The sequence below is a fragment of the Populus euphratica genome, unplaced genomic scaffold (assembly GCF_000495115.2).
Source record: "Populus euphratica unplaced genomic scaffold, PopEup_1.0 scaffold773.1, whole genome shotgun sequence".
Classification (NCBI taxonomy): Eukaryota; Viridiplantae; Streptophyta; class Magnoliopsida; order Malpighiales; family Salicaceae; genus Populus; species Populus euphratica.
Window position 1 is genome coordinate 154935 of NW_011500300.1, and position 14454 is coordinate 169388.

Genomic DNA, 14454 nt, shown 5'->3' on the forward strand with positions numbered 1-14454 from the left:
TTTAATATTAAGCATAAATTTGAATGTACATGTTAAATTATAACTTTAATTATTATTAATCAAATAATACATCAAGATCAGTCTAACAAGAACATGGATAGAGTTTAAAATAAACAAAATGTTAAACTAAAAGGCTATTATTTCATGATAAAATATTTTATATAAATTTTCTTTAGCTATTTAGTAAATAATGGTTGAGAAATGCTAATAGAATAATAATAATGTTTTGTAGTGATGATAAAGTCATAATGGTATTGTGGTTATAATATTTGTAAATGTTAAAATGGGATAGCAATGGTAATAAAAATGGCAGTGTTGGTTGAGTGATTAGAGTAATAGTGGTGATGGTTGAGTGAAAATTATTATAATTTAATTTTTTATCTTTCTATAATATCTTAAAAAATAAAAAAATTTCAATAAAAACCAAAAAAGGTAATTCTTATATATATATTCAACCAATCAATCAAAAAAAATTTTAAAAAGGAAAAAATTAAATTAAAGATGCAATTAAAATGAAATTAAGAGAAAATGTTTGAAATTTGCTTAGTCATTGAAAATTAGAAAGCCAATAACTAAATTAAAAAAGAAAACAAAATAAAATAACTATTATAATATAATTAGGGATAAAATTAAAAAAAAATTAAAATTAACAAATAGTTGAGAATTGAAAAACCAAAAATTGAAGAAGCGGAATTAGTGAAATTGAGGGATCATTTTAATTATAAACCTAGGTTAAAAATAGATAAATTTGGGTTAAACAAGATAATTATTTATTAAAAACTGACAAATTAGAATGAAAATTTTATGAATCATGATGAATATTTTTAAGAGATTAATTTAAAATTTGGATAAGGATAATTAAAAAACTTTCAATGTTGTAATTCTAGGATTCTTGAAAATTTATATATAAAAAAGTTTCTTTGAATATATAGATGAGGATGTTAATAAAAAGGCTTAATCCAAATAAATAATGGAAGAAAATTGAAAATATTGAGAAGAAAATCTTACCAGGAGGGCTAGCCATTTTTTTGGATTAAATATTAGAAATTTTATAGATAAAAGAGTATATTAACTTATTAACTGGAAAGCCAGCAAGCCAGTATACATAAGAACAAAACAAAGCTAGTAAGAACAGGATCCCAGTAAGCACTAAAGAAACAAACCAGCATTTATTTTAGGAACCTAAAGACAGGTGCCTATGATAACCGATCGAAACAAAACCCACATGCAGACCACCTACACAAATAATCCTATCACCATTTTACACAGAGAGGCAAGAGACCATGGCTGCCCGAAGACAAAACCAAGTGGGCCTTGAAGCAAAAAAAATTTATCATGTAAAACCAATATGCATGGACTATGCAGTCACATAGCGACGATTCATATGGACCGTGAAGAAACGAAATTCAGGGGAAGATGCCTGCAACACAGATTTGAGACCACAGACCACCCATGCTGGGACCATCAGCCAACCTGCAGAAGTAAATGATCCTTTTCATAGAAATGGAATACAGTGTAGAAAAGGATTTGGAATCTCCTGAACACTCTATCAATCTCCCTAATCTTCCCATCAAAAACCCGCTGGTTTCTTTCCTCCCAAATGAGATACACCATGATACCCAGGGAAACCCTTCTCATCCGAGCCTCCATGTTATTTCTCTGAGAGTGGAGCCCACGAATAAAACTGTTCAAAGTCTGCATGATCCTCCCAATACGCAGCCAAGATTTTATCCTTGTCCACAGTCGACATATCCATTCACAAGCAAAAAACAAATGACCATGTGACTCCTCTGCTTGTCTACAGAACACACAATTTGGATCCACGGGGACGAAACTCAATCTGTCACGAGTCCGAAGCTTTTCTCGTATTGCTAGCCAGAGAATGAAGCTGTATTTAGGCAGAGACCATTGTTCCCAAATCACTCGGCCCCATGAGACTATTGAACTAACAGGTCTGAAGAAATCATATGCATGGGACAGAAAAGATCCTGCACCAGTAGACCAGCTACTCATCAGAGTAATACTCGACTGAGAGTCCCCACAGTGCTGCAAGATGAGATCCCTAAGAACCAATGAGAAGAAACCACCTTTAAGAACTGATCATGTGAAGCCCACATGTTGAGGAATTTAAAATTTCATCTACCTGCACAAAGAGATCCAGACGAACTTCTGCAGGAGAATGGTCTGCAAAAGCACCTGGGTTGCCAAAATGAACATGAGTGAGACGGCGCAAAGAAGACCATGAAGGATTGACCAGCACCCGATCAAGCTTGCTCCAAACAGAGCCATTTTTCCAACTAAAATGACAGCCAGTAAAGTTGACATCATGGAGGCCAAGATCAAAGCAGCAGTCTCGAAAGTCAGAGATTTCATAGGAAGAAATGGTCGCATCATTGTGTTTATTTGTTGAGGAAAGAATAGAATTAAATTCACCAAGAACCATCTAGGGCAGCTAGAATTCTATCGTCTTAAATCCCCCCACAGAGATCGTCGAGCAGAAATAGTATTAAAACCATATACAAAAGTAATCATGAAGCTAGACTGAGAGATCAAACCGCTAACAGAAAAATGAAGAGTCTGTATAAAGGATGCAATCAGATTAACTTTGACTGCAGCTGGATTCCCAAAGATCACAATTCTAGAAATACTTTCTGCATCCATATTTGTATAGTACTGCTAGTGCCTAAGCCTAAATCTATGCATACATGCAACTCTGGAGGAAGACAATTTGGTTTCAAGTAAACCACACACATCCATCTTATGCTTCTTCACGAGGCTAACAACCTCATGTTGTTTCAGGGGATTATTGGATCCCCTGATATTCCAGCTGCATATAATCATGGGATTGCAGGGGAAGGGGAGACCCTTCCACTACTACCACGTTGTTTCTGGCAACAGGTTCTGACTCCATTATTGGTAAGAGCTCGTATTTATATAATTTTATTTATTAAAGATATAATAATATTTTTAATTTAACCTATATATATTTTATATGTATTATTATTATTATTAGTATTACTATTATTATTATTATTATTATTATTATTATTATTATTATTATTGTTGTTGTTGTTGTTGTTGTTGTTGTTATTGTTGTTTATAATTTGTACAATTAACCTCCCTGTGGTTCGACCCCGGTCTTGCCGGGTTATTTATTATTTCGACACTCCTGTACTTGGGAGAAGACATCAATCTTTTAGTCGTGTCAGTGTGCTATAAAAAAAAAATTAAAACTTACTGGTTTTACATAGACAATGATTATGCAAGAGACCATGATGATAAGAAAATCACTTAAGGTTACTTTTTCTTGTTAAGTTCAAGGGCAATATCATTGTTATTAAAAAAGCAGTCGATTGTAACTCTATCTACAACAGAGGTAAAATTCATTGTTGCAGCCTCTTGTGCATGTAAGATAGTATGGTTAAAAAAAATTTTAGAGATGTTTAGTAAAAAAGAAAAAGATGCTTACAATTATTCATCATGATAGTAACTTGCCCTTAAACTTGCAAAGAATTCAGTAATGTATGGACACAACAAGTATATAAATGTTTGTTTTCATTTTCTTCATGAGATTACAAAGATAGGAACCATAGAGATGGTGCAGTGCAACAATCAAGATGAAGTTGCATATGTGATAACAAAACCTCTCAAGTTTGATGCATTATGGAAATTACAAAATATCATCAGTTATTTTCTAGAAGCATGTATAATTTGACTGTAAGCTGCTTTCAATTTAAACGAATAATTGTTGGGTTTTGGTTAAAAATGTAGGTAGCTTGCCATTACTTATTTTAATAAATTCTTATCGTTTAAAAAGTATTTATTTTTTTGATTGATCTTTAGCTTGCTACCACATAATTAGTTGGGTTTTGGTTAGAATTGTAGTCAGTTTGTCATTACTTGTTTAAATAAATTCTTATTGTTTAAAGAGTATTTACTTGTTTTGACTTGATTTTTAGTTTGTTGCCATATAATTAGGTTTGTTCAAACCTGGGTAGTTTTTCTGCTTTGTTGATATTCTTTGTAAACTATTTTATGTAGTTATTTGCTTTATTATTTAACAGATGTTGAATTTTTTCAAAATATTTGTGATCTATTTAAGTTCTTGTTTCCAACAAATATCTGAGAGGATATTGTAATATTTGTTTTGTTAAATTCATCTTATTTTTAATTAGTCCCCTGTGCTTAAAAGAAAACAAAATAAAAGAAACATTATTAAAATTAAAAAAAATCTAAAAGATGAGGGTTTTTCACTTTAAAGGGCATTATAACATATGAGAGGATTTGCTTTGAATTGTAATAATGTTTTTTTTGCCTTTTTTTCACTCAGCATCATTTTTTTAATTCATTTTTCTACATTATGTTATCTTGAAATTGAGCTTTAAAATTTATTTTTGTTTTTTTTCTATATAGTTATCACAACATTAAAAAAAACTTTTTGATATTAAATTGATGCTCGGTTTTGGAAAAAAAAATGTTGGTTTTAGTGATGGGAAAAAAACTTCATAGAAAAATTTGAGAATGAGGCAAAAAATAATTTTTTTAAAGCTGCCACATTTTTTGCTTTTTTTTTAAGAGTTCAACAAATTTTGTTTTTGGTCCTTGTATTTTACTAGTTTTTTTATATCCAAAACTTTATTTTGTTCATTTTTTGGATTTTATGTATGGAAAGGAGAGAGAAACTTGTCAAAATATAATAAGGGATGTGAAAGTGTCGGTTGGGCACATTCAAGTGATAAAAAGACCATTTCTGGTGCCTAACAAGTTTCATTTGATGATAAGTATTTTATGAAGATATATTTTATCCTTCATGTTGTTAGAAAAAGCAAATAGTGTTTGAGAGAGAAATTATTTTGATTTAATTTTATAATTTTTGATAAATTTGGGTATGTTTTGAGTTGATAAGTTGGTTGGTTGACATTATAAGGATATTTATTAGGTGTTTTTAGGTGAAAAAGATCAAGAAATGATTTTTTGGGTAAAAAAACCCCACCTTGATTTTTCGACCACCTCTACAGTTGTCGAAAACTAATCAAGCAAGCAACATCTCATCTGTTTTATATATATATATATAAAAGGTTATTCACCCTTTTCGGCAATATAAAAAAATATAAATAAAAGACCATGCATGGAGACCTAGCCTTGTAAGTCCTTACTCATGACCTTCTATTTTAATTGGTTAGGTGCACTTGATCACATAGACCTAGGTGTTTAGCTATTTTTTTACTTTATTTTTTATTTAAAATTAAATTAATAAAATAAAGTGATCAAATATATGAGTGAAATGCCTTACCTAGTGGATATTCAATTAAAATTAAAAAAATAGGTTTTATGATTTTTAAATAAGATATCGCATAATATTTACTTGGTTTTCTAATAAGATTGTAATATTTTTTTCTTCTAATATTAGTATGTGTTCATTTTGTTCAACCCTATGTAATAATTGTTTTCCTTAAATTTTATTCAAATGCTTATCTTTGTGCATTTATTTTTTTTTATCAATAATTAAATAGAGAATTGACTTAAGAAAATAAAGTTATTAAACTCAATCGAGTTCATAATCCATATGGTGAGATCAAATAAATTAATCTACATCTATCTTTAATCTTTTAGTTTAGTTTATGGTTAACATTAACAACTCATTTATTTATTGATATATATATATGATTCTTGATTTAATTAAAAATATGCACTGGTTTTTTTATTTATAATTAAAAAATTTCTTGATTTCAAAATATACTGGAAAAGGTTACGTTTTTTTTTTTGTGAAAAAGGTTTTGATCGGTAAAGCGCTAATCAAGCAAGTAATGAAATTGACTAGTATATTCGTTTGTTTATGTTATGGGTCAAACTATTCTTTTTATTAACTTAAAAATATATTAAGACAATTAAGATTATTTTTTTTGGCAATATCATTAAATCCAATCAACCAGTTTGATCTTGAAACTTGCCAACTCGATTCCTTACCTAGTGAATCATTCAATTTAATAGGTTCATATATAACTTGGATTACCGATTAAAACATGGCATAACTTTTTTAAAAAAACTTTAAAATAATTTTCTTAATATTAAGACGATGCCAGATTGGATCGACCTTAGTCATCCTACGACTTGGGTGACTTCAATGAGTTTAATATATATTTTTAAAATTATTTTTATTTAGTTTTATGATAAAATTAGATGTTTACAAATTCGAGCATAAAATCCTTAAAAAAAATACATATTTAAGAGCGTGTATATAAAGTAGAAAATGACAAACCATGAATTCCATTCCCCAATCAATCCAATATTGAAGAAGAATGGAATTAAAAAAAATAAAAAAATCAAAGGATCAAAAATTAAAAAAAATACAGGATTTGATAGGTAAACCTGCTAAACTTGTGAATCATAAAACCCAAATTAACATGTTAAACTCGCAAACTGAGTAATGGATTCCATTGGAATTAATAACTTATTTTTTTCTAAACTATTTTTTATTTAACAATATAATAATAAAAATAAATAATTATAAAATTACACGTCAAGCCAATACTGAATTAAAAAAAAAAACTATAATAGCACTATAAAAAACAAAACGAAACAAATCATAAAATTCAATTCTTAATTAACCCAATTTCAAAGAATAAAATTATATATAAAAAAAAAGGTTGAACTCGCTAACTTCATTAATATGCTCATAAACTTTCTAAAATTTAATAATATTTTTTTCAGAAATTATTTTTTTAACTATATAATAAAAACAAATAAATTATATAATCAACTTCAATTAGTAAAAAAAAACCAATATTAAACTCCCAAATCAGGACAACAAGTGTTATTTCATCAAACTCGCAAATTAAATCATTGACTCCATAAAGTTTAATATTCTAATTTTTTAAATTATTTTTTATTTAACTCAGCTTTTTGAAATGCAAACCATACTGCGATGCTAAGATATTTTTCTGATATCAACCCGATGCTGAGATATTTTTTTATATTATGATAACCTTATAAAAAATAATTTTAAATAAATTATAAACTTTAAATCCTTATAATCACATCATATAAAAACTAAATTAATAAAAAAGGTCAAAATACAATGGAAAAAAATACTATTACAATATGGAGTGCTAAAAAGGTGTTGAAAAACAATATTTTCCTCATTTCTTTTAACTTTAATCTTTGTGGTGCGGGGAACTACAAGCTGAGTGTAGGTAGCACATGGGAGCAATATTGTGGTTTTTCTTGACAAAAACCAAATGATTTCAGTATATAAACAACAAAAGATGAAATAAAATAAAAATAGAGTAAAGAGATGTTAAAAATGACTTAGAGATGCAAAATGTTTCATTAGAATGGAAATAACATCCATCGAACATGGAAGAGGGTGGAGTGCCAAGCAATGACAATGAAGATTGGCAGCCAAGCTCAACATCAAAGGTGTAATAGCATAGATAGAATAGTAAACAACAATAAAGGGCAAACAAAGCATAGGTCATAAGTTAATAAGATTTGGTTTGGGATTATAATTGTGATTATTTTCTAAAGTATTTTTTATATTAAAATGTATTAAAATAATATTTTTTTATTTTTTAAAAATTAATTTTAAAACCCGCATATCAAAACAATCCAGAACATATAAAAAAATTAATTTTTAATAAAAATAATTAATTTTTAAAAAAACATGGTGGAATCAAACATTCTCGGGACAATGTTGATAGCAAATTATGTTAAATTTAATCATCTTCAATCTTACAAAAAATATGTCCAGATTTTCAAGCAAGGGTATTACAAATTTTTTTAACCCTTCTTACATATCATTTAAACAAATCAATCCCAAATCATAATTTCTAATAAAATCACCAAAAATTAATTAATTCAATCACAATGATATCAAACTTAAAAACATATAATTCAAATCTTGTCAACCTTGATAAATTCAAAAATATATCTACAATAAAAATCATACATATCAAAATCCAATTCTTACCTTCACAAGTTATTGAAATCCATTATCCTTACCATAAATCATTTTTTAGTTGGAACTTACATATACATGTTTCACATGCCACCAATTGAAAGAGAGGAAAATAAAAGATATAAAAACAAAGGATAAGAGTTAGGAGAGAGAAGGGGTAAACTCAAACCCTAGTTAGGGCCTAGCCCAAAAATATAGTTTTTTTAGTAAAAATTACTTGAACATGGTTTATGTAACCGGGTCTTAACTATCTAGATATGACCTGCTTTACAATTTTTCAATTTTTTTTTTAGTGTCATCATCAACAAAGCAATTTCAAATAAAATATATAAAACAATCAAGTTAAAATATTCTCTTTTAATGAAAAGAAAAAAAATCAATAATGTTATTTATAATTACTAAAATCACATTTACAAATGTAAGTTTGATGATTAAAAAAATCAAACTTTTTTATAAGATTATAATTTTAACTGTTAAAATCATAACATATAATTATTAAAATCCTTTTAAAAATAGTAAAAATTGCAAATAGCTTTAAATGACTTTTTTATTTTTATTTTTAGCTTAAGATCCTAATGAAATTGGGATTGAACTAGTGAAAATAGTAACATGGAATCTAAGTAGCATTATTCATGATTACTATGCATAGAACCTAAATGATTCATTTTGCCTAAGATTTATTGAAATATTTACAATTTTTCATTAGCTTAAATTGTTGGTTGTTTCCTTATAATTGGATTTTCCCTTTGTTTTTCTTTTTTTATTTGTATGTCATTTTAATTTTAGAGGTATTGTTTAGTAGTTATCACTTTATTTTTTTATTTTTGGATAAAGTAGATTTTTTTTATTTGGTGTTTAATTTATGTGTTTTGGATAAATGGATTTAATAATTGACATTTATTAGTACTATAGTAACTAAGAAGATACTAAATATTTCTAATGCCTTAACAATTTCATTTTATTTTCTAAAATGGATTAATCAAACATACTTAATGGAAGGCTTTATCTAACAAGGCATAAAAAAGGTGTTCCACTTTCCTATAAATAAGGCAAGAACTCAACATAAACATACGTAATGAATGAGAAATGATGAATTGTGGATTTCATAAAAAAAAAAAAAGTGATTGGTTAAAAATAAAAGGATTATTTATCACATTAACTTGTTCAATTTTTTTTATACATGTTGCATTACTCCAAAAGATATTTCCAAAAAAAATTAAGTATTGAAATTATTTCTCTAAAATTTTAAAACCTGCCTAAAAATATATTTTGATAATTTTACATTTTGTGTTTTTTCAGCAAAAATATTTTTAAAAAAATTTCATTTTTTTATTATTTTAATACGCTGATGTTAAAAATAAATTTTAAAAAATTATTAAAAAATTATTTTAATATATTTAAAAAAATACTTTAAAAGACAAATACAATATTAAATACACCGTAAATTTCCCTTTTAAGTGCCCATTCTAATATAAAAACTCTCTATTGTCCACTAATCATTTTTATTTTATTTTTTTGTGATTCCTTCTCGTGTGATTTAGTATATCCAAAGATGGAGATCCTTGTAGTAGATCAGTGAAGCAGAAAAATCCAGACATGGAAGTGCCTTCGGCCCTGAGCCTTTTGATTTTCTTCCCGACATTGACCACATGACAATGTCGCGTCACTAACCCGACCGTTTTATTTAAACATTGTCCGTCAGATCACATTCCATGTACAGTCCAGATTAATTGACCGTTGTGGTTATTAAACACCGACCCTCTTACCTTCTTCACTTGAAACTCCTTTAACTTCCTTTTGGTTCTGTCTCCTTCTCTCTTTCTTTCTTCATCTGGGTTCTCGTCGTTTTATATTTCTTTTACTTTCCAAAGAAACAAGATTCATTTTCCTTTTTTCGGCATTTGAATCTTCCACTCGTGAGAGAGAAACCAAACAAAAAGCAAAAAAACCTCAACAACAAAGAAAATGGTGAAAAGGGCTGGCTCTCCATGTTCATCTCCAGTGACCATAACTGTCTCATCAGGATGCAAAGGTGGAGGAAGTAGAAGTATGGGCTTAACAAGTCCAGTACCAAGAACTTCCATTTCAAACAACCCAAACTCCCCTCTTAGCAACAACAGAAATAGAACATCTGGTGGAGGCAGATACTGTTCAATGTCCAGAGACGATGCCACGGAGGAAAACAATTCAGAGTTCGTCTCGTACACTGTCCATATACCGCCCACTCCAGATCACCAGAACTTTTCAGCCTCTCAGTCAAGCCTAGCTGAAGACATCCAAAATGCTAGCAAACCTGATAGGAGTTTCATTTCTGGTACTATTTTCACTGGTGGGTTCAATTCTGTTACACGTGGGCATGTTATTGATTGCTCGGTAGAAAACAACGACTCCCTGAAATCTGGGCTTGTTTGTGGCATGAAAGGATGTGACGAAAAAGCAATTAAGGGAAAATGTGAGTGTGGGTTCAAGATTTGTAGAGATTGTTATTTAGACTGTGTGGGGTCTAATGGAGGAGGTCATTGTTCTGGTTGCAAGGAACCATACAAGGATGTTGACGATGAGGGGGAGGATGACGACGACGACGACGATGATGATTATGCTTATGATGAAGCTAAAAGCGAAGCAGACGATAAGGCACTGCCGTTGCCTAAACAACTGGATAGAAGACTTTCGCTTGTGAAGTCGTTTAAGGCGCAGAATCATCCTCCTGATTTTGATCATACTAGGTGGTTGTTTGAGACGAAGGGGACTTATGGTTATGGAAATGCTGTGTGGCCTAAAGATGGGTATGGTGCTGGGTCAGGTGGTAATGGGTTTGAGCAACCTCCAGAGTTTGGAGAGAGAAGTAGGAGGCCTTTGACCAGGAAGGTTAAGGTTTCCGCAGCAATCCTCAGCCCTTACAGGTAAACCCACAAGCTATAATTTTGATTTTTTTCTTTAAACTGGATATTAAAAGAATCTTATTTTCAAATTGAACTGGTGTTGTTATGACTTGAATGTATGATATTGATTACTTGTCTAGTTTTAAATTGGAAAGAAAGAAAAGGTTAATCATTGATGCTTACTTGTTAGTTGATTTTCAAAGTTTGGTTCTTTGTTAGGTTACTTACAGTTCCAGATGATGAACAATCCAATTTGTTAAGTCAATAACAAGCCAATTGCATCACCTATTTTTTATTATCATCTAAAATCTGAAGTTATTTGTTCCGATGCAGGCTACTCATCGTGATACGTCTTGTGGCTCTTGGGCTTTTCCTTACATGGAGAATCCGACACCCTAATCGCGAAGCTATGTGGTTATGGGGGATGTCCATAACTTGTGAGATATGGTTTGCACTGTCGTGGATTCTTGATCAGCTCCCTAAGCTCTGCCCTGTACACAGAGTGACTGACCTCTCTGTGCTGAAAGAGCGGGTTGAATCCCCCAATCTTCGAAACCCGAAAGGTCGATCAGACCTCCCAGGCACTGATGTATTTGTTTCCACGGCAGACCCTGAAAAGGAACCTCCTTTGGTCACTGCAAACACCATCCTTTCAATACTTGCGGTTGATTATCCAGTGGAAAAGGTAGCCTGTTACTTATCGGATGATGGTGGATCCCTCTTGACGTTTGAAGCTCTGGCTGAGACAGCCAGCTTTGCAAGAATTTGGGTACCTTTCTGTAGGAAACACAATTTAGAACCCAGGAACCCTGAGGCCTATTTCGGGCAGAAGCGTGATTTTCTTAAGAACAAAGTGAGACTTGATTTTGTTAGAGAGAGGAGAAGAGTAAAGAGAGAATATGATGAATTTAAGGTGAGGATCAATTCACTGCCTGAATCAATTAGGAGAAGATCAGATGCATATAATACCCATGAAGAGCTTCGAGCTAGGAAAAAACAGATGGAAATGGGGGGAAATCCATCAGAAACTGTGAAGGTGCCCAAGGCTACCTGGATGTCAGATGGTTCTCATTGGCCGGGGACTTGGGCTTCTGGAGAAGCAGACCACTCGAGAGGAGACCATGCTGGAATAATCCAGGTAATTCTCTTCCTTTTGAGTTTGTAAACTTTCTATAGAATGAGATGTTGAATAGAGAGTCATTCTACATTTTTGTTTTTCCTTTTCAGGCTATGCTAGCTCCACCAAATGCAGAACCCGTTTTTGGTGTAGAAGCAGATGGTGAGAACTTGATTGACACCACAGAAATTGATATTAGATTGCCAATGCTGGTCTATGTGTCTCGCGAAAAAAGGCCAGGCTATGATCACAATAAGAAAGCTGGGGCAATGAATGCTCTAGTTAGAACCAGTGCAATCATGTCAAATGGCCCCTTCATTCTGAATCTGGATTGTGATCACTACATCTCTAACTCTCTGGCTTTGAGAGAAGGGATGTGCTTTATGCTTGATAGGGGTGGTGATCGGATCTGTTATGTTCAGTTCCCACAAAGGTTTGATGGGATTGATCCAAGTGATCGGTATGCAAACCACAATACAATATTCTTCGATGTAAGCATGAGAGCTCTTGATGGGCTACAGGGTCCGATGTATGTTGGGACAGGCTGTATTTTCCGCAGAACAGCTCTTTATGGGTTTAGTCCTCCTAGAACCACAGAGCACCATGGGTGGTTTGGTAGGAGGAAAATCAAGTTGTTCTTGAGGAAACCCAAGGCAGCAAAGAAGCAAGAGGATGAGATAGCTTTGCCAATCAATGGGGATCACGGCGATATTGATGATGTAGATATTGAGTCTTTGCTTCTTCTACCTATAAGGTTTGGGAACTCTACTTCTCTAGCTGCATCTATCCCAGTTGCAGAATACCAGGGAAGGCTGCTTCAAGATTTGCAAGGAAAAGGTAACCACGGAAGACCAGCCGGTTCCCTTGCGGTGCCTCGTGAGCCTTTAGATGCTGCAACTGTTGCAGAGGCAATCAGTGTCATATCTTGTTTCTACGAGGATAAAACTGAGTGGGGAAAGAGAGTAGGATGGATATATGGTTCGGTGACAGAAGATGTGGTGACTGGTTATCGTATGCACAACAGAGGATGGAGGTCTGTCTATTGTGTAACCAAAAGGGATGCATTTCGAGGAACAGCGCCAATTAATCTAACAGATAGGCTTCACCAAGTCCTTCGATGGGCGACAGGCTCAGTGGAAATCTTCTTTTCACGTAACAATGCACTATTCGCTACCCGCCGGATGAAATTCTTACAGAGGGTTGCATATTTCAACTGCGGAATGTACCCATTCACATCCATGTTTCTCATAGTTTATTGCGTCCTCCCTGCAATCTCTCTTTTTTCCGGCCAGTTCATAGTCCAATCACTCAGTGTGACCTTTCTAGTTCTCTTGTTGGTGATCACTATCACCCTATGCTTGCTTGCAATTCTAGAAATCAAATGGTCAGGAATCACACTTAATGATTGGTGGCGAAATGAACAGTTTTGGTTAATTGGGGGGACAAGTGCCCATCCTGCAGCAGTTTTACAAGGACTACTGAAGGTTATAGCAGGCGTTGACATCTCATTCACTTTGACGTCTAAATCTGCCACGCCTGAAGATGGAGATGATGGATTTGCTGACTTATATGTGGTTAAGTGGAGCTTCTTAATGGTCCCTCCTATTACAATAATGATTCTGAACCTGATTGCAATTGCAGTAGGAGTTGCCAGAACTATGTATAGCCCATTTCCACAGTGGAGCAGGCTCCTTGGAGGAGTGTTCTTCAGCTTCTGGGTTCTGTCCCATCTTTACCCCTTTGCCAAAGGCTTGATGGGAAGGAGGGGAAGGGTCCCAACCATTGTCTATGTGTGGTCTGGACTACTCTCCATCATCATTTCTTTGCTGTGGGTGTACATTAGTCCTCCTAATGTAGTTTCATTACTGGCTACATGAAGTTTCATTTCCTTTGATGAAGTTTCTCCACTTCATCTTTGTAGCAGTGTTAAGCTTTTGTGTATGCAGATGAAGTTCTCTACTTTCGTAGCCGTGTTTAGCTTTTTGTTCATTTTTATTCAATTGATTTGGACCTCTTGTTTCCATCGCTTTCTTATGCAAGGAATATATTAGTTCTTAGATAATTCACGACATGTTTCTGACATTTCTAATGTCAGAAAAGTCTTCTACTGAGGAAATCTAACTTTGAACAGGCTAGTATTTGTTTTACCTCCCTTCAAATCCAGCCCGTCGTTTAGGGTTTCAAGCAGGCCTTTTAGTCTCTGAATTAGAATCAAACAAATCAAGTCTGAAGCTGCCATTACCCCAGGTTCTTGCAAAACTCTCTGGTTTTCATCTATAGGAACATATTGAAAGTTCTCCGAGATTTGACACTTCTGTGCGCGTCTGCCAGCCTCGGTTGGATCATAACCTGAAAGCAGATAGCTCCATTTTCTTCAGCAAGTCTATTTTGTTGCTGTGAGAATAGCTGAAAGCCAAAAGCGTTTTGGCAATGTCCCTTGAGCATGGTGTTCTGCTAACAAAGTTGTTATAAATCTAGTTTAAGCTCTGTCACGTCTC

The 14454-nt window shown here is 32.6% G+C and overlaps 1 protein-coding gene across 1 annotated transcript; it reads left to right on the forward strand.

Annotated features, from left to right (window-relative positions):
* The first annotated feature begins 9788 nt into the window (after nt 1-9788).
* Nucleotides 9789-14033, forward strand: LOC105113352 (cellulose synthase-like protein D5). The gene is made up of 4 exons (XM_011009505.1): nt 9789-10860; nt 11173-11977; nt 12067-13879; nt 13927-14033. The coding sequence occupies exons 1-3, from the start codon at nt 9923-9925 to the stop codon at nt 13831-13833; spliced, it is 3510 nt and encodes a 1169-aa protein (XP_011007807.1). The 5' UTR covers nt 9789-9922; the 3' UTR covers nt 13834-13879; nt 13927-14033.
* The last annotated feature ends 421 nt before the right edge of the window (nt 14034-14454 follow it).